Source organism: Phymastichus coffea, unplaced genomic scaffold (assembly GCF_024137745.1).
Source record: "Phymastichus coffea isolate CEN01 unplaced genomic scaffold, Cenicafe_Pcof_1.1 PCOF00004, whole genome shotgun sequence".
Classification (NCBI taxonomy): domain Eukaryota; kingdom Metazoa; phylum Arthropoda; class Insecta; order Hymenoptera; family Eulophidae; genus Phymastichus; species Phymastichus coffea.
This window is the reverse complement of record NW_026706815.1, coordinates 4,871,900-4,893,786: the sequence shown is the minus strand read 5'-3', so window position 1 is coordinate 4,893,786 and position 21,887 is coordinate 4,871,900. Positions and strand designations below refer to the sequence as shown.

Sequence of the window (21,887 nt, the reverse complement as noted above, 5' to 3'; positions counted from 1 at the left end):
GAGAGTGGAATTTGCCAGAACGCTGACTTTAAATCGATTTTTTAAAGATGAACCACGCCACGCAACCTATCCAAGATTTAGTCCATGCTCGGCATTGGATACGCATCAATCTTCGTCACTTTATTTACCGGCCTAAAATCTAGACAGAACCTATAACCTCCGTCTTGTTTCCGTACAAGACGGAGGTTATATATTACACAGGCGCATCGTTTCCTCCTGTGTGATTCCCCGGGTCGTGTGGTTCTATTACCACCGTGAATTAAATCGCCTCGAATCGCGCTAACCATCCGACATTCTGAGCCATGATGTACCTCAGCGAGCAAATAAAGTGAAGTGAAGTGTAACCGATCTATTATTTATTCTTCGTTAACTTCCCATCCCTGCATGCTGATTTTTTTTCAGCCATGGACGGTCTGTAGCGAAAATTTTTCTTTACTAGATCAGAATGTTAGATAACATACGCGCTAACTATATCGAACCCTTGACCAGAGACGAGGAGTTGCTTCCTGAGCTACTGGCATTCCTAAGATGTGGAAAGGACGAAGAAAATTAACTATTGGTTGTTGGAGCTGCCTGAAGAAAAGTTATCGTGAGAAGCAACAACTTGCCCCCTCTGCGTAGTCGCACATTGGGCAGATAGTCCTACGCGTCGATGTCCGAGCTTATCCCCGACGATCTTATCGCCGTAACCAAGGAACCGCGGTCTAGCGCCCTTATTACTAGTTGGGAAACCGATCCAATGAGGCCGTGTGGCGAAAGTATTTTGTGTGCGCGGCCTAGACTCCCCCAAAATTCCCCGCCACATATTAATATAATATAATTAAAAAAAATTTTAGTTACAGAGAAATAATTTCTAGTTTATTTACTAATTCCTAGATATAAAATTTAATTTGTCTTATATATATATATACATGAATTTTCACATTTATATGAATTCTATATAAAATCTCGCTATTATAAATTTTAGGCTCTTGGTTTATCAGGACAAAGACTACTAGGAGTTCCTATTGTTGTGCAGCACACTCAAGCCGAAAAAAATCGTATGGGAAATTCAATGCCGAATTTGATGCCTAAAGGATTGAGTGGTCCAATGAGATTATATGTTGGTTCTTTGCATTTTAATATTACTGAGGACATGCTGAAAGGTATATTTGAACCTTTTGGTAAAATTGACAATATTCAATTGATTATGGACCCTGAAACAGGACGAAGTAAAGGATATGGCTTTATTACGGTAAAAATACCTTATTTTACGTCTATTAGTACTAACAAAGTTACAACAAACATATCTAACAAAAGTTTATTACATTGTATTATAGTCGCAATATTAACGGAATGTTAATATAAATAATAATCACTAGTCACGCGACTAAGCATATTTTGCATAACACAAGCGTTTTTCTGGTTGGGTACCCAACGATGATAGTTAATCATCTGAAAAGCGGGAGAGCCAGTTATATTTTTCAAGCACCTTTAACATCGCTAGAATACTTAGCGAGATGGTGGATAAGATGGCATCAAAAGTGTGAATAATAGTCGACATCTCTGATGCTCCTTCATTTAAATAGAAATATCGTATACGAGTTTTTCAAATTTTGAAATGATGCTGTCTTCATTTAAAATAAAAATTTAATGGTAGAATGTAAAGATGAAAAATTGTTATACAGGATGGCTTAGACCACTACACATCTCTTCTAGAATTAAAAATACTGAATTATAGATTAGAAAAATGGTTCGAATGAAATTGCCTGGGACCTTTAAGGTAATGTAAAGGTTAAATTAAAAAAAAATAGAAATCTTTATTTTTATTCTCGAAGTCGGAAAGTGCGGTTATTCTACGTTCAAATGAGATATTTTGTATTGTGGAACTCGGTTTACCTCCTTAAGATAATGTAGAAATTAGTTTTTTATTCTTATTCACTCTTTTCTTACGAATAACTGAACAAATGTAGGGTATAACAAAAAATGTTTCTGGCCAAAGTTGCTCAATCTCGAGGAATTTATCTCTTCATGAACTGCTTTTGACATTGGACGCCACGGTGTACCTGAACAAATTTTAATTAGGAGGAGTGTCAAATACCTCTATAGATTATTGTTAGATGTAACAGTCAGGTAGCGTAACAGTCAAATCGAATCTGTGTTTTTTTTTACTGTGTAACGGTATCCTGCCACACATCCGAAAATGAGGAAAAGTACTATCAAAACTAAGGCGCTACCTCATGAATAACCTTGGATGTTTTAGGGCACTTGATAAAACTCATAACCATATATGAAGCATGACGTCACATCTATTCTAAATTCATTGTTTACGACGCAAAATATATAATTTCAAGCTTTTTCAATGTTCAAAAGCACTTTCTCAGTTGATTTGGATGCGCGGATCTTGAATCTAAAATTGTTATGAATATTAATTAAATAATACTTAGGGGATTCAATTTACAAGGATAAATCGTGTACAAATTTGCAATAAATAAATGCAACATGAATTTAAATATCACAGAGCAAAATTACCATTTTAAGAAAGAGCAGCAAGAATTTGACATGTTAATAACTGATTTTTTCACAAAGTTATCAATTATATATCGTGTTTTTCCGACCAAATCGCGATAGTATTAGATGGGATAATTTATAATAAATGAAAATAGTTAAGATTTTAACTAACATGACATTACTGGAATCGCTTAAAAATTCAATTAAATAAATTATAGCGCGGCGTATCAAGTGGATCATAATTTTATTGTAGTTGGACGCCAGGTACTTCTAAATTTTAATTAACAATTAATTAAATACCAGAGGAGTGCCACTCTGGTTAGTAAAATTTCTGTTCATCTCATTTGTTCATACGTTCTCTCTCTTTGTCCCTTTCTCACTCACTCTCTCTTCCTCTCTCTTTTTAGGCCGGGCGAAGCTGAGTGTTACAGAGACGAGGACAGAGATGGCCAACTGATCTTTTTAGATTATGGGTACCCGTCTCTGGAACTTTTTACCTAAGCCTCTGAGATATGTCCTGTCGCTTGGGGCTTTAAAAGTGGGGCGCATGCATACTTTTTGAAATTAGATGCGTAGGCGCTGCTGAAGTTATTCTGTAACCTGTTGAGACTGACAAAATAGTCTCTATAAATTCTCTCTAACTACATTGCTGGACTTAAGCAATTCCTACTGGTCTTGATCTGATATCTAGCCTCACAAACTATGTCAATTATTATTATTGCTGTTAATATTACAATACACTAAAGCTGTGACTTTCAATTAAATGAGAAAAATCTATATGCATCCATAAATTTATATATTTTTATAATTTTATATTTTATAATAGGTACCTTGATTGAACAAGGAAAAAGATAATGTATAGATGTAATGTGTAATTACTATTATTTTGTTGGATATGGCAAATAAATATTTTCCAATCCATCAATTAATCTTTCGTTTTTCGTTCATTTACTCGGATTTCAAGCATCCTTCCGCTTTCTCACCTCTCAAGTCGACCTCGATGTACGTCGCCATCGCCTGCCAGTTTTCTTTACTCTATAGCATCCTCGCCACTATATTTTCAAGTATGATGTTTCCTATCTTCTCTTCTATTTTTCGTTTGTATTTGTCCCAATGTCTGCACTTATAAAATGTATGCTGTGCGTCGTCCTTGTCGTATCCACACATCTTGCATACTGGACTGTCTACCTTATTATTTTTGAGTAAGTAGTATCTAAAGTATCCGTGACCGTTAAGAAACTAGTTGAGGTATAATTTTAACTTCCCAAATTCCCTGTCCATCCACAGTTTCAGTCTATTATTAGTACTAATTAGTACTTTTATCCATTTCCCAGTCAATGTCCCGATCCATCGTTTGTTCCATTCTGTCATTGTTCTGTCTCGTTCCCCTGTCGCAGCGTCTGCTCTGGTTATGTCTGTATTCCATTCGTATATTCATTTATGTTTTTAGGGAGCAAGTTTATTGGAATCACTCCTGCCATTACCAGAGCAGCTGCAGCTGAAACTGTCCTGTATGCGCTCGCAACTCTCAATGCCCCTGTCTCTGTACGTTCGTTGATCATACTCGGTGTTTCTTGATCTCTAACGCGTCAGCCCAAACCCCCGAGCCGTATAACAAAATCGAGTGGGTTGTCGCCATAAGAAGTCGTCTCTTCCATTGGCTTGGTTTGCACGTATTCGCCAGGACACTGAGAAAGAAAACTCTCTCTGTCTTATATGTCCCCCCCCCCCTCCATAGCTTGTATGTGTGACCACAAAGTCGATTTTATATCTGGGTTTACCCCTAGAAACTTTATCTTATCTCTGGACATGGTATGTGCTTCCTCTACGGACATTGGGATGAGATTTCGATCCTCCTCCCCGTCTACAGGATCAGTTCCGTCTTGACCACGATGTGTATCAGTCTGCGCTGGATCGTCAATTAGTTGGTCCATCTCATCGTTTGGTTAGGTAACAGTCGGGCGAATTCTGCGTAACGCACGGTTATCACTACATTTTCGTATGAAAGCTATCTGTTTCGTAAGTAATCCCCGAACATCCGCATGAGATAGTGTTGTTGAAACATAGTTACAATGTCTAATGATGAAAGAAAGGTAGAAAAGAAGTAAAACTGTGAATAATCTTAATTGAAAGAATATATATTATAAACAAGTACAGTCGTAAGAATACAGACTCAGCATTCACGTACTGTGGCTTATACGAGAGCTCAGAGCTTACTGCGGAGAATTGGAATATAAACAAAATCGTTCAACTAGTAGCGATCAATAGCTATACATATATATATATATATATTGATCGTCTTATTGTAAATATTCAAAATATATTTATCGACTATTTCAATAGGTAGAATGGAGTTCCGAAGTCTTGTAAGGCCTTTAGGATAGCCATCTACCCGGCGGAGGTGTTTTGTATATTCAGTGTCGATAGAAATAATAGAATTCTCGATCCGTAGAAGATACTCTTTCTCTGCAGGTACGAGATGTATATCTCGTAGATGTCGGTCACATATCTTATCACTTCAATCGTCGAACGACCTTTCCGAAAGCCGTGCTGATTGTTTGCCAGTCCTCCATTTGCCATTATTGCGTCTGTCAGTTTCGGTTTCAGGAGCGCCTCGTAGTTTACCTAGTATTTATAAAAGACTTAAGCATTTAAGACTCTTTCCGACGCATTCGGTTTATCTTTTCTCTTATGCGGGAGAACAAGCCTACCCGTCTTCCATTACGTGGAGAAGATGTCTTCTCGCAAACTTGCATTGTATTTATCCAGGAGAATGCCTGGGGCACGTTCAGGATCTGTTTGAGAATCTCCCCGGAATGCCGACCGGGCCGAGAGATTTTCTGGGTTTTAGTGAAGACACCGCGTGAAGGAGTTTTGCTTCGGTCAATTCCTGTACAGACTTGTCTTGATCGTCTGGAATTCATCCTTCACCGGATGATTTGGAAAAAGTCCGTCGACTATCGTTTTCATTGAGTCTTTTTGCTCTGCGGGATCGAGTCTCTCTAGCTTCATAGTTACAATTTTGTAGTCAAGTCTCTAGAAGACTCTGTTCACTTCATCGCACAATTGTATCCAGCAGCGTCTTTTACTGTCCTTGATTGCAGTATTCAGTACCTTTCATCCCATTTTTCAAATTCTTATCAGTTTGTCTGCATCGGCCTTCCATCTTCCTTGGGTTCGATGTTGTAACGGTCCTATCTATGAGCTCTTCTCTTATTTTCACTGGATTACCGAAACCCGCTAAACTCGTCAATCTACTTATATCAATTAGCATATTAAACGGCGCCACCTCATATATTATATGATTGTATTAGTACTAGAGTTAAATTTCATGACCATATAAGGGCGTGACGTTATCTACTTATAGATACAGATATAATAGTTTTTATTGTTAAATTAAAATATGTTAATTAAGAGTAATTTCAATGTAACAAAGCATTTTTTATATAGATTTTAGGGCATAGATTTAGATTATAATAATTTTAATTACTTTCAACTACTAAATTATATTAAATTTTAATGTAAAAATTTAATTTGTTTATTACTTTGTAAATATTAATTATTGTAATAGAGCGAATACTCTAAAACCAATATAGAGAAATATGAGTAAGAATTCATTTCATTGATAACAGCTTAGTTATTACTGTTATCAATAAATAAACAATTAATAATTTATTTAAACAAATAATTGTATATAGATCGAAAGCGTTAATTTTGTACATAGCAATGAATTAGTATAATTTATTAATCTTAATTAACTGATTTATTATTTGGATTATAAGATTTTACAAAATACCGCTACAAATACGAAAATTGCTTATAATTCAAATGTTATTAACTAATATATATATTATAAGGCTATATAGTATATTATATAGTCTTATGGTATGTCGTAATGTTTACTTTCGATTCTTTTGGGTCGATCTTTGTCTTTTATCCTCATAGGAGTTATGGGTACGTCTTCTCTGCGACCAATCGGATTAGTATAGTCCTTGGTCCCTCTAGTCCTCAGGGTCTATCGCCCTTTCTTAACTCGCTTAGGTTTATCCGTTCATAGAACACGCTCTCCTCAATCAGATATGTGTATCGTTTATAAGGTCTCCGAGTGTCAGCTTTTCAGATTCATTCAGAGCAGACTTAGACTCGTGTAGTGTGTTGGTGACGAGTGGTTGTGTAACATTAGTAAGTTATCACTATGCTCGCAATATGTCAGAGCCTCCTATTTGTCGGTCTCATTCGTTGTGAGACTGTTGCCCGGGGAATAGTGCGAGGACCTTGGAGAATAACATTTGACGTTTCTTTATCCAAGCTGGCTTGGGCCCTCTTCACGATCAGCCCCTATTATCATTGTTATAATTATTATTATTATTTTGGTGGTAAAAAAACGCGGCCTAGACCAGATATCAGCTGCGGCCCCCTTGTCTATCAAGACCGATGTCGAGGACCCCGCCGGTGTGACGGGTTGGGTTAAGTTCCGAGAACACGTCAGCTTTGGCAGGGTATAGACTGGACTGCTACAGCTCACCTGCGGTAGGGGTTCGGTGGTCCACGATGATCGTCTATTGTATATAGCATACCCCTGAGGGTATTCAGAAGCATGCCCCTGGATGAAAAATTCCACCTTCTATACAATCCACAGCATGGGACCACTTTCGTATTACTTCGCCGCTACGGATTCTGTCCAAACGTTTGTTCGTTTCGTTGGTTTCTTTGAGTCTTTCCGTCCATTTCATTTTTTCAGCCTTTCGTACATTATTCACCCGCGGTATTTCTCATATATTTATCCAGATTCTAGACATCCGTCCGCCTTCTTCCCTCTCAGGATAATCTCAACAAAGGTAGTGACCGCTATCGAGCTGTCCTCGTCTTGTAACATTTTTGTCACAGTATAGTTCGACGTGATTGTACCAGTTTTCGTTTACAGTTGCAGTCTGTCCGAGGTCCGTCGTAGGCACTGGTAAAAAATGAGTTCTACGTCGATTTTATTAAATATTAAGTAGTATCTGAAGTATCCGAGTCCAGTAAGGAATTGGGTCAAGTAGAAGTCAGCCGCCCCGAACCCTCGTAGCGTTCACGGTTTCGGGCCACTTATAAAGAGTCTTGTCCACGTTGCCGTTTCGTTTCTTGTCTATCGTTCATTCCGATCGTTTAGTGTTTTGTCTTGTTCCACAATGCCGCGTTGATTTTCCCTACGTAAGCGCTTATCTCGACCATCCGTTTCCGTTCTTTAGCGAGCAAGTGTATACGAATAACGTTCGTCACGACTGGGATTGCCTTGGCCGAGACAGTCCTGTAGGTGTCACGCTATCCGCAAGTGCCACTATCTCTGTACGTTCGTTAGTCGTTTGCGATAATTCTTGACGTCGAGCGCATCAACCTATTATTCCACCATGTACAACATGAACGAGTGGTCAGTCGACATTAGTAGGCGTCTGTTCCCCTGTCTTGATACGTACGGATTTGATAGTAGGCGTCTCTTCCCCGGTCTTGATACGTACGAAGCGGGAGAGCGCAGAGACCTTCGATATTAAGTATTTGTAGTATTTCTTTTAAGATAAGTGGTTTGGTTGGAGGGCTGTCCTGAGCATTATGATCTTCCAGTAAGGCTTCTTCGTCTTGTTCAGAAATTATTCTTTGTTGTGGTTTGAATACTTCGCTTAGATGCGAGAAGGATTTGCGAAAGTTATTGCTTTTTCCTCATATGATCTGGCCCATGTTTCACAGTTTTTTCGAATGGGTAGTATGAATCAAGTTGATCTGTTTGGCCGTTTAGTCGCTTTCCACTATGAGTATTGTGAGTAATACGTTGTGTTATCCATTGGTTCGGTGGGAATAAGTGCTGTGAGATTCTTCTGTATTTCTGAATTTTTCTCTACGTACAACACTTTGTTCAGTTCTTTAACTGCTTTATTTAGTTTCTTTTTATCCTGGCTCGATCTAGTAATCTGATACCTTTTTCTTATTGTTAGTAGTCTTTTTTCTTTGATTTTTTGTTCTACTGTAAAGGAGATAATTTGCTAAGATTTTCTCTTCGTTAGAGTAGTAGAGCACTGTTTAATAGCTTCAATTAGAAGTGAGCTGATTATTTGAATACTGTTTTCTATATTAGCAACAGATTTGAGAGGTACATTGCGTTTAGTACGTTCCTCTATGAATCATGTACATCCAGTCTATTATTGTAAGGTTGTTTACAGTTTTAATGAAAAGTCTAAGTATAAAGAAGCTTCAATATGTGTTTTATTTATACCTTTAACTATTGCGAAGTCAATCAAATCTGGTTTCTTGTTTGTGTTGGTTAGCCAGTACATTGGTTCGCTAGTAGATAGTGGTATGCAATTATTTTTCAGGAGAGTTTCATAAAGAACTTGGCTTCTGTATGTTGGCGTGGATGATCGTGAATTCTACCATGAATATTTCCCATTATTTTTTTTGTGTGCTCTTCTTTTGAGTGTTTACTTGATTCCGCCTGATTATTAGTTTGTTTTGATTTGCAGCTACTTGAGCGTAAGAAGTGTGTGGTCTGACTATTTACATTGTTATTTGAATTCAAATTTGAATTTCGTTGAGCTTGTGTATTATTCTAATTTAACGTTTTTTTCTCTTAATATAGGAAAGAGTTTTTGTCGCAGCTGTATACACAACAGATATTCTTTAAAGTTTGCTGTGTGATTTTCTTTACAATTTGCATAGGTTACTTATGTAAAATTAATTCCAATTTTGAGAGCCAACCCGTTGTAAAAATAAATCAAACACTCATATTAGGTTACACACGTATGTTTCGTTGGCAGATATCCAACCTCATCAGATCTCAATTTATCAATCACAATCCAATTAACAAAAATTAAAGTATCAAAATCATCTTCTAACTTTCTCTCACACAAATATTCAAATTTCAACTCCGACAACAACTATGAAATAATAATAATAACTATGAATAATTTATTTCATAGTTGTTGTCGGAGTTGAAATTTGAATATTTGTGTGAGAGAAAGTTAGAAGATGATTTTGATACTTTAATTTTTGTTAATTGGATTGTGATTGATAAATTGAGATCTGATGAGGTTGGATATCTGCCAACGAAACATACGTGTGTAACCTAATATGAGTGTTTGATTTATTTTTACAACGGGTTGGTTCTCAAAATTGGAATTAATTTTACTTAATAAATGGAGAGTGCTACATATAATACATATAGGTTACTTATTTTATTTTTTCTTTTATAGGACACTTGTTAGTTGCGTGATAGTTTGCGCATTTTACACTAACTACGCTTTTAAAACAATAATTTTTTGTGTGCCCGAATTCTTGGTAGTTATAAGATTGTGATATGTTTCTTTTGATATGCTCTGGTTCAAATTTTACTACAGTGTTTAGTAGTCTGTTAATTTTGTAAATTTTCTGGCTCTTATAATCATGTTCTATTTCGACAGTTAAAAGAGGTAACGGTGTTTTTGTAATCTGGTGACGTATGTTGCGAGTTTTAATTACTTTATGTGCATGTGCTTGGAAGGTATTTGTTCATTCCTCCGTATTTACTATATGGTGGATGCTTCTCAAGATCACCTTAAGCCCTTTTTCTTCTTTTCGCTGATACGTGTAAAACTGAGTATTTTTCTCTTTTAGTGCATTTATGAAGGACAAATACTTTTCTGAAATTGTAGGTTGAATTTTAACGTTGTTCTACGCTAGTACGAGGAGTGACAATTAAGTAATGAGACTGATTCTATAAAAATCGTATATTTAAAAATTATTCTACAACTTTGCCATCCCCTTCAAAGTAGTCCTCTTGGGCAGCTATATAACGGTTCGAGCGCATTTTCCATGCTTCGTAATATTTCTGGAACGCTTCGACTGGAATGTCCGCGATTACTCTCGTCCCGGCCGCCTGAATGTCCGTAATCAAACTCAAAATGGCTTCCTTTGACCACCGATTTTGTTCTAGGGAACAAAAAAACGTCACAGAGTGATGTATCGGGCGAATAAGGTGGCTGTTGCAACACGGCGATCCCTTTAGAGGCCAAATATTGGGATACTTTGAGGCTGGTGTGGCACGGCGCGTTGTCGTGATGAAGGATCCAGTTACGAGCGATGTCTGCGCGCACCCTGTTGATTCGTTTTCACAATCTTTCGAGTACTTGGCAATAGTAGTCTTAATTTACTGTTTGTCCGGATGGAACAAATTCTTTGTGGACGATTCCACGGCTATCAAAAAAGGCAATAATCATCGTTTTTACCTTCGACTTGCTCATGCGAGATTTTTTCGGGCGGGGGGCATGCGGAGACAACCATTGTGAGCTTTGACGTTTGGTTTCCGGCTCATATTGGAAAACCAACTTTCATCACCTGTAATAACTCGATCAAGCAGCGTGGGATCATTTTCTACTTGTTCCAAACAGTCTTCTGCGACGGTCATTCGATGCTGTTTTGCTCCTCAGAAAGATGCCTTCGAACCATCTTCGCGCAATTTTTTCATCCCAAAATCGTCGGTTAAAAGGGTATCCTCCATTACGATAGTGAAAAAGACACCCGAAATGAATCTTGAAACTAAGTTTTCAGTAGCATTCTACATCGAAAAAGATTAGGTTTGCCGCGAACCGGATCTTCCTAGAGCCTTCCTATGTATATATATATATATATATGGGTGATTCCAGCAGTTTTTTAAAATTGGCTGTGCAGGGGGGTCAGCCGATCTTCTCGATGATTTTTTCTATGACAGAATATGTCAAAAGAAGCCTTTTGGCTATCTCAGATTTTCGTTAAAATATATATATATGTCCATATATATTTTTTCAAAGTCTGAAAATCTGCCTGTTTTTGGCTATTTTTGAAAAATCGTAGCTCCGCGAGTTTTCAATATTTTTCAACGTGCGACGTCTCATTTGATTCGTCTACTTTTATACTTTCAAGAAAAAATTGTTCATTTATAAAAAGTGACAGCTACCGGGTGTACTCTGACCATATTCGTACGCTTTTCAGGGTCAATTTAATGCTCATATTCCGAGTACTGTAACTTGGTCAATTTTCAATATTTTTCAACCAACCGCGTGTCATTTTTTTTGTCTTTTTAAGACCTTTCATTTAAGATCTAGCGCATCTCAATCGATGCATTAGAACCAGAGATATAGCCGATAAAAGTTGGCCGTTTTTTCAAAAATAGACATTTTCAAAGGCGAAAAAAAAATGCATTCAATTTTTTTCTACTTTGAGGTGATTTTAGTTAGCTCAAATTGAGTAGAACATGCTCTGAAATTTTCACGATATGACCCTTTTTCATTTTCAAATAAAATGATTTCAAAAATTGGCGATTTCAAACGGCTATATCTCTAGTTTTAATTCGTCCATTGAGATGCGCCGGATCTCAAATTACAGGTCTTAAAAAGACAAAAAAAATGACACGCGGTTGGTTCAAAAATATTAAAAATTGGCCAAGTTGCAGTGCTCGGAATATGAGCATCAAATTGACCCTAAAAAGCGTACGAATATGGTCAGAGTACACCCGGTAGCTGTCACTTTTTATAAATAAACAATTTTTTTCTTGAAAGTATAAAAGTAGACGAATGAAATGAGACGTCGCACGTTGAAAAATATTGAAAACTCGCGGAGCTACGATTTTTCAAAAATAGCCAAAAACAGGCAGATTTTCAGACTTTGAAAAAATATATATGGTCATATATATATTTTCTCTATCATAGAAAAAATCGCCGAGAAGATCGGCTGACCCCCCTGCGCAGCCAATTTTAAAAAACTACTGGAATCACCCATATATATTTTGTAACGGTTGCTTACCGTTTAATTATTTTAATTACGGTGATCGCGTAAACGCGCTCACTATCACCTACGTCAAATAAGAAAGTCGAAGAGCAAGAGGAAACAGGTGTCAGTCAACCAATAAATCTACGAATCTACAAGGAGTGGAGTCACTACGGAACAAACATGCTGAGAGCACTTGTTAATATCATGAACAGAACCTTTTATTATCTATCAAATGCTACATTAGATCGGCCCGCGTGTTTACGTTTACATCGGCGCTCGCTCGACAACAACATGCAGTGTCGGGACGCTCGCTGCTCTTTGTTCGAAGAGCTACTACATGCACGCTTCTGACGCGGGAAATTAGTCGTCACACATGCAATCGCGGTCGCGAGATCAAGCTGGCCAGCTTACCTTTATTCTGTAGACGTACGGAGACGGCGACAACAATTCGTGCTGCGAGAAAACTGTTTATTATTTCGTGTCGTCGGATCGCGAATTCGCGCACACGTGGTTTCGCCCTCGATGGCGAAACCTCACACACACACTGTCAATCTCGTAAAGGACGGCGCTTTTCCGTCGGCCCAGGTCTGTCCCTTTGGTAGCTGTACGGCACTTCGGCAACAGCGATCACTCCAAGCTAGCACTGATACGGACGTTCTGTTGTTGGTTTTCGGTCTTTGCGGCTCGCGTATCGGTAGTTGACAGCCTAAAGCGGACGAGCGTGACGATGGATGAACCCTCACTGGTTCAATTTCAATCGCGCGCGTTCCGTCTGCTCGCGCGCCGAATTCCTTCGTTTCATTTTTCGTCTCCCCGGTCGGTGCTGCCCCCGCAGGCAGCAATTAGGTTATATTATTAGCGCTAATTCGACGTTTACCGTCACAATATATATACAAAAAACGGATTTTTTCACATTTTTTTTTCTTCGGATCTAAAAATGATATCGACACCGGGTTTCCGGCATTCATATACCTGAAAAATGTAATTTTACTGTGATTTTTTCCAAGATTACAGACTTATGGGACCTCACCTAAAAAAAAATTTTAAACTTCAAACTCCTCTAAAATTAAGCCATATTGAGGTACATACACAAAATTTTCAAAAGATATTCAAAATTATCTAAGAAATCTCCTTAAATTGGTTTGAAGTCGGTTCCAGTAGTGCGCCACCTTCAAAAATGCAAAAAAAAAATCGTTTTGTAGTGGTTTTTAGCCCTTGGTGCTCTACCAACGGCAGCTTTGGTAAAACTAATGTCACCATCGTATTTTACGGGAAAAAGAACATCAAAAACAAATATTGTATGATCCCGCTACTATTTTGTACTCTGCGGCAAACGAAAAAAAATAACAATGGCGGCTACGCCAGGCATACCAAAATGGCCTCTCACCTCTCATGACTCATACCTTCAAAGCTAATTATTAAAGACTTTATCGATCCTTATATACATTCTTTTGTGATTTTTCCCGTACAATACGATGGCGATATTCGTTTTACCGTGATTGAGTTTCGTGAACAGCTAACGGACGAAAACCGGGTATACGAGATGTGTTCAAAAAATAACGAGAATTTTCGTTTTATGAAAAAAATATTTATTTATTCATCTACATTAATGTTGTCGCCTTCAAAGTAGTCCCCTTCGGATACAATACACTTATGCCAACGCTTTTTCCAATCTTCGAAACACTTTTGAAACTCGATCTTTGTAATAGCTTTTAGCTCTTTCAGCGATTCGCTTTTAATGTCATCCATGCTTGTAAAACGACGGCCTTTTAATGTTCTCTTTATTTTTGGAAATAGAAAAAAGTCACATGGAGCCATATCTGGTGAATATGGAGGCTGAGGCATCGTTACAGTTTCGTTTTTGGCCAAAAATTCACGAACAAGTAATGAAGTGTGAGCAGGCGCATTATCGTGGTGCAAAAGCCATGAATTGTTTTGCCACAAATCCGGGCGTTTTTTTCGGATTGCTTCACGCAAACGACGTTGAACTTGTAGGTAGTACTGCTTATTGATTGTTTGACCTTGTGGCAAGAATTCATAATGCACTATGCCATTAAAATCGAAGAACACAGTGAGCATAACCTTCACATTCGACCGCACTTGTCGAGCCTTTTTCGGTCTTGGCGATCCAGAATGCCTCCACTGGGATGATTGAGCCTTAGTTTCGACATCATATCCGTAAACCCATGTTTCGTCACCTGTTATAACACGTTTTAGTAGTTCTGCATCGTTATTGACTTCATTTAGCGACTCCTGAGCAACTTCCATTCGCCGCTGTTTTTGTTCGAAATTCAACAATTTTGGAACGAATTTTGCTGCCACACGTTTCATACCCAAAACATTCGAAAAAATTTGATGGCATGAGCCAACTGATATGCCAACATCATCAGCGACTTCTCTGATTGTGATTCGGCGATCGTTCATAACCATTTCTTTCACTTTTTTCACGTTTTCATCGGTTGTTGATGTGCTTGGGCGTCCGGGTCGTTCGTCATCTTCAACGTTTTCGTGGCCATCTTGGAAACGCTTATACCACTCATAAATCCTTGCTTTACTCATAGCAGACTCACTATATGCCTTTGTTAACATTTGACAAACTTTACTACACTTTATTTCATTTTTTACGCAAAATTTAATACAAATTCTTTGATCCATTTTTTTTCACAAACGAAAATCGCCGAGCTCGAAAAACACGTCTAACGTTAGCGGCTGCCACTTAAAAAGTAAGGAATGAATATTGCTGAAAATTTTATCGTACTTCAGGGGCATGTGTACCAACATAATAAAAAAAAATTTTATACAAGCGGACTCTCCAAACCCGCGAAATTTAAAAATTCTCGTTACTTTTTGAACACACCTCGTAAATCATGTTCTCAGTCATTTATCAGCGGCTTTTCGCTGTTAGCGCTTCACAAAAGTCAGCTTCGGTAAAAATGACGTCACCATCATATTATTTGGAATAAAAGACATTGAAAACATGTGTAACTTTATTTATAGATCTATTACGACCATCTAAAGAATCCAATGACGCAAAACCGCACTGCTGTAGAACCACGAAAAAACCAATCTTCTCCTGGTCGATTCCCTCATTGCTTTTCAAAAACACTCTTACCTCGTGCTACATCTATGTTTTTTATATATTCTTCCTAGAATACGATGCATCGTATCGTCATCATTTACATATCTATAATTAAAAATTAGGTAAAAGTGAAAAAAAACTTCATTAATCAAATATCGATATTTTTTTATATATTATTGATCTACAATAAATAACCTTAAGTGATGATTATGAATATTTAAATGGATTGTTGAATCTTATTACCAGAATGTGATCATATATATAGATTTCTTGATACATATAAATTATTAGTCGTGTCTCGAATCCAGAATCTGTGCAAAACTTACTAATTGATATAAAATTATATTATTTGCCCATAACTGATAGATATTCAAGTACAATTGTTTTTCAATAAAAAGAATTACTGAAAAAAATGAAATAACTCAGTGATTACGAGCTTGCAGCGATTGAAATGTGTCGGCAATGAGGTTTCGAATTGTTATCGATTTTTCATGAAAATATAGGAATGGTCATGGTACAACTGTATATTGCAAATAGAAAGTTCAATCTTCTTCGCTATTGTCTTCGATAACTGGTTCAAGTTCTTCATAATCGAATAACTCAGTTAATACTCTTGCTGGATTAATTATGCTTGACAAATATCGAGCGTGATTCAAGTAAAATATAACAGCTGCTACACGTGAACATCCTACGGTACGGTTCCCATTGGCACAACTACAGCAATATCGTTTGATGCCACTGATGCCAACAGTATTCGAACAGTAGTGTGCGTAACACTTGCATGTTTTGCTGTTGATATGCCTAGAGCGTATTTCAAGTCGTACTATGTTGGGCTCTTCTTTGGCGTAACTTAGCATAAGAGTATATCGTCTTGAATCATTTCGGCTAGATAAGAAAGAGATTGTGACAACTGATATGATCCTGTGAAAAGTACTTTCATATCTCTTTTCATCATTTCAGGAAAGTCTAATAAGTCATTTGAAGAGAATTTCTGAAATGGCAATTTCTTTTGATTCCAATTTTTATTCCGAACTTCTGCTAAAGTATTTTCTACATTCTTGGTGAGATTTATTCTCTGTATGATTTCGTCCAACAAGCCTACGTCAGAGTTCAATCTTTTTCCAAATCGATTGTTCAACAAGCAAGCAATTTTACAATACAGCCCGGCTTTTGGTATTGAAGCATTATAGAATTGATGATGTAACAATTTAAACTTCTGTCCTATAATCCCATGAACGGCTTCAACAACCCACCTGAGTTTGGTTACCAAGCGAGACGAATTTGATTCTTGTGAGTTGAGATCGTTTACCTTTTAGTGTTGGCATTAATACTTTGAATCCTTGCTCGATCAATCAATCTATAATATCTCGGAATCTCCTGACAAGAATAAAAATATCACCTTTTTTTAAAATCCGTTTGAGACCATTTGGATGACTCAGTAAAAGCTTTAGAATTTGCGCATCATTAAGATTTGCTGTAAATGGACCAGGTTCATCCATTACATAAACATTGGTTGTGGCAACAGTGAATGGTTTGCACGATGGTACTTTTTTCTGACCGGAATACGATTTACACTGATAACCATTATTGCTACTCTTTTGATGACGTAAATATGTACCATCGCATATTATATATAGTATATCGATTTCAGAATCATGGAGCCTTTTGGCCGCTTCAGCTGTTTGGGCAAGAAAAAAATCTTTATTGTGAGAGTCAAATCCGAAATTGCCAGGCAATATATCTTCTTCAAAACATTGCAATACAATATCTATGATGTTTTTAACTTGTTATTCCTGTAGACCAAAAATCATACATCTGTTTGAGTTACCAGTCCTCATCTTGAATAAGAGTATAACTAAGGCTTGCAATATGTTTCGATTATGGAATGTTCTCATTGACTTCATCATACTTTCAAGTTCCTTCATATTGTGCAACGTATAGCCTGTTAGAGATTTTATACGCTCTTCTGTGATTACATACATACCAATTTGGTCGTGAAGCCTTGAGTCTGCTTTGTCTGATAATTTATCCATAAAGTTAGAGAGCTCTGTTTCTGCAATTTCATAATCTTTGGAGCAGATCTGTACTTTTTCGACCTCGTTATCATAAAATCTTTTGTTTAACAAATGAAGACTACAACATATATTTTTTTGTGGGATAAAAATTTTTCGAGCAATAAAAACATACATTCGAGCTTCAAATGGCACATCTTGAATATTTTCTGTACATTTACATATAAAGCAGTACCGATGACTAATAACGACTTTTGAAAATGGCATAAGTACGTATTTAACTTCGGGTTTACTGGCTGGAACGAAGCCTGGTGTATCGTTAGAGCTTTAGCTAGAGCTTTGCCTCGATTTCTGAGTAGAACTTTGGCTATCAGTTTCATTTAAGTAATCTCGATTAGAACTCGCTGCTACTTCTGGTGAGCTATAATTTGATAAAGTGAGGTTACCGATGTACTCTTGCATTTCACTAGGGTTTGAAATCGCATCATTGTATCCACCTTATTAATGACTGGATCTAGTATCTGTTCTTCAACGGATACTGCAACAGTTTCTTCTTGCTTTCTTCTGAGATTTCTAAGAAGACAATGATACTTTGAACAAATAACTTCATCTTTCTAAACGAAGAAACTATATTTTTTATTAAAATCTTCAGTTTCTTTTCGACTGGTAATATACAAAGCTGCTCCATTCGTTTTGCGAATGAACTTATCACATTTAGCGCATTTAGCATTATTTGTTTTTAAGCATTGTTTTTTCATCGGCGGCTCTTCTATGTCGTCCATTGTAATGGTCAATCTTGTTTGAGAAATACATGATATTAATTTAATCAAATTATAATAAATCAGCACTGATATAAGACATGATTATACGTAAAGACTATGAATGTATTGATTACAAACAGAAGATATATACTAATTATTCTTATAAATTGAGTTCAATTTAACAAAAACATTACGTTTTCCTGTCATAAGCACATCACACTTAAGTAAGAGTGTTCGTGTACCAGTCGTCAATGGTAAGTCCTAACTGTTATCGACATTAAAGCCACCTAAACGAAAACACTACATCATCGATATTAAACATAAGATTTGTCGTCCAACAAAAGTTAACGTTACGAAATATTGTATGTCACCCGTCGTATTGCAGAACACACCGGTTTAGATATACAGGGTGTCCCATTTTAAAGGAACCACCCCGAAATTTTCGACGGTTGGCGTTGTACAAAAAAATTGTTCAGACAACAGTTGTTTGGGACAATAGGGGCAACCTTTCCGTGAAATCCGATTTGACCTTGAGATTTATTTTCAAGGTCATTTAAAGGTCAAAGTCATTTTTTGAATAGGAACCTATATTTTTGATCCCGGATTCGGAAAGAGCGAAAAATTCTACGTTCAGATAACGTATTATGTGTGGGGTGCGGTTAACCCCCCCCCTCGCCTAAGGTCATGTGGGGGTCAAATTTATGGTTTTTTTCATCTATGCACAGGGATGATCGGGCAAGGGTAAGGTTAATTGTAATAACCCAATAACTCCAATACCCATGAACTCGATAACCCCAATAACCCCAATAACCCAATAACCAAGATATATTTTGAAAAAGGACCCCCATTTTTTATCCCGGATTCGAAAAGAGCGGGAAATTCTACGTTTAGATAAAGTATTATGTTGGGGGAGCGGTTCACCCCCCCATCCTACCGGGGCAAGGGTGAGGTTAATAAGGTATTGATTACCCAGCCAGTGAAGGCAAGGTATGGATTACCCACCCAATAAATATGGCTAATATATATGGCTTCAAGACTATATTGTTTCGTTTCGTGGCACTAGTATATCTATCAACATTTGTATAATGTATGTTTTTTTTCAATTTTACCTAATTTTTAATTATAGATACGTAAATGCTGACGATACGATGCATCGTATTCTAGGAAGAATATATGAAAAAAATACGTGTAGCCCCAGGTAAGAGTGTTTTTGAGAAGCAATGAGGGAATCGACGAGGAGAAGATTCGTTTTTTCGTGGTTCTACAGCAGTGCGGTTTTGCGTCATTGGATTCTTTAGATGGTCGTAATAGATCTATAAATAAAGTTACACATGTTTTCAATGTCTTTTATTCCAAATAATATGATGGTGACGTCATTTTTACCGAAGCTGACTTTTGTGAAGCGCTAACAGCGAAAAGCCGCTGATAAATGACTGAGAACATGATTTACGAGGTGTGTTCAAAAAGTAACGAGAATTTTTAAATTTCGCGGGTTTGGAGAGTCCGCTTGTATAAAATTTTTTTTTTATTATGTTGGTACACATGCCCCTGAAGTACGATAAAATTTTCAGCAATATTCATTGCTTACTTTTTAAGTGGCAGCCGCTAACGTTAGACGTGTTTTTCGAGCTCGGCGATTTTCGTTTGTGAAAAAAAATGGATCAAAGAATTTGTATTAAATTTTGCGTAAAAAATGAAATAAAGTGTAGTAAAGTTTGTCAAATGTTAACAAAGGCATATAGTGAGTCTGCTATGAGTAAAGCAAGGATTTATGAAAACATGATTTATAGTATACATGGTTTTCGTTCGGTTTTCTAGCAGGCGAATATTTTTCACAATGTACAGAAATATTGTGGGTGATTTGTATTCTTTTAAAGCTACTGTTGCTTCGTTACCGTCAGCATCTTTTTTATCTTGTATAAAACGTCAAACTTGTTAGTGTTTTGGTTGAGCCAAATACAGGGTATCCCAGAACTATGGGATCAAACTTCTAGGGGATATTCAGTGCACTAATAGAAGACATTAACGCTTTAACGCTTTAAGACAGTAATGTGTTTTTTCGAATTTTATTTTCGGTTTTTCTACATAATAGCTAGAGTAATTGTTTAAAATGTCGAAAAATTTGAGGAATTTTTTGATGCCTTCTCTTAGGTACTTTTTGCCATTGTTTACCTCAGTCAAGAAAGAACGAAGAAATTCTTTATTGTTAGTTTAGTGCATTTAGTAGTTGATTCTGCAAATTTTGTAAAATTCGTATAGTTACGGACAATTACACTAATCATGAACTTGCAGATATGCATCTGGCATATGTAGCAACAAATTGTAACGCAAAAGCTTCTGCAAGGCTGTATCAAGAGCGCTATCCTGCAAGGTAACATCATGGATACAAAAAGTTTATTGCTATTCATCGACGACTTAGTGAGACTGGTACTTTAAATCCTAACATGTACGATACTGGTGCAGAGAGAACAGTAAGGACGATCCATTTTGAGGAAGAAGTCCTTCAGCGAGTTGAAGATGAACCTTCAACTAGCACTCGTCAACTTGCGTGTGGAATGGGCACGACTCGAAATTCCGTTTGGCGAGTGTTACATGAGCAACAGCTCTTTCCATACCATTTACAAAAAGTTCAATGTTTAACTCGAATTGATTATCAGCCAAAAGTTCACTTTTGCCAGTGGCTACTTCATCAGATTGTTGAGCAACCCAATTTTTTACGTTTGGTTTTATGAACGAATGAAGCCAGTTTCATACGAGATGGCATATTCAATAGTAGAAATGGCCATGTTTTGGCCGAAGAAAATCCACACTTGATAATTTCCAGAAGTCATCAGCAGCGTTGGTTGTTAACGTGTGGGCCGGTTGATGACCATTTGGTTAGACCATACTTGTTGCCTAATCGTTTAACAGGATTTATCTACGAGCGTTTGCTACAAGACGTCCTGCCAGAACTTCTTGAAAATATCCTATTAAACGTTCGACAGCAAATGTATCTGCAACATGATGGTGCACCTGCCCATTTCTCTGTTGGAATCCGTCAGTATTTGAACCGTCAATTCCGAGAACATTGGATTGGCAGAGGTGGTTCAGTTCCGTGCCCCCCCCCCGGTCACCGGATCTAACATCTTTAGATTTCTTATTGTGGTGGTATGTAAAATCTCTAGTTTACGAAACGCCTGTGAAAACAGAGCAGGACCTGCTTGCAAGAATTACTGCGGCATTTGAAGTGATTCAAAATAATTATCAAATTTTCAGTCGGGTCTGCAGAAATCATGTACGCCGTTTAAACAGTTGTATTCAACTTTAAGGACGACATTTTGAACAATTACTGTAGCTATTATGTACAAAAACCGAAAATAAAATTCGAAAAAACACATTACTGTCTTAAAGCGAGATATTTCCGGACATGGGTTCTTATACTCAAATTTCTTCCATTACTGCACTGAATATCCCCAACCCTAGAAGTTTGATCCCATACTTCTGGGACACTCTGTATAATAATCAGATATATGTGCTTGCCATTGTTTTTTCTTTTGATCTAAATTATCTGGGTTACTTTGCTATCTTTTACCACTAACCGTTGACAACTTCTGTGTTGTTCTGCCGGGCGGGGGGGGGGGATATTACTTCCTCTATCAGGATGACCATTTTGGCCGTTACTATTTCTTTATCTTATTATGCGGCTTCAATTTTATTTCTAATATTAAATTCACTTGATTGGCTATCACTCAAATTTATCATGATACATTTCTATTCATCAAGGAAAACTAGAGCTTCAGGCGCGACCATATT

General features: G+C 37.1%; 1 protein-coding gene across 4 annotated transcripts in view; it reads left to right on the top strand.

The window, feature by feature from the left end:
* The window catches only part of LOC131666738 (RNA-binding protein 39), a 591,952-nt gene that overhangs the window by 467,218 nt on the left and 102,847 nt on the right, over positions 1–21,887 (top strand). For all 4 annotated transcript variants that reach the window (XM_058939621.1, XM_058939637.1, XM_058939627.1 and 1 more), the window contains one exon: positions 968–1,234. In XM_058939621.1, the coding sequence (XP_058795604.1) occupies positions 968–1,234 (267 nt within the window). The remainder of the gene's footprint in view (positions 1–967; positions 1,235–21,887) is intronic.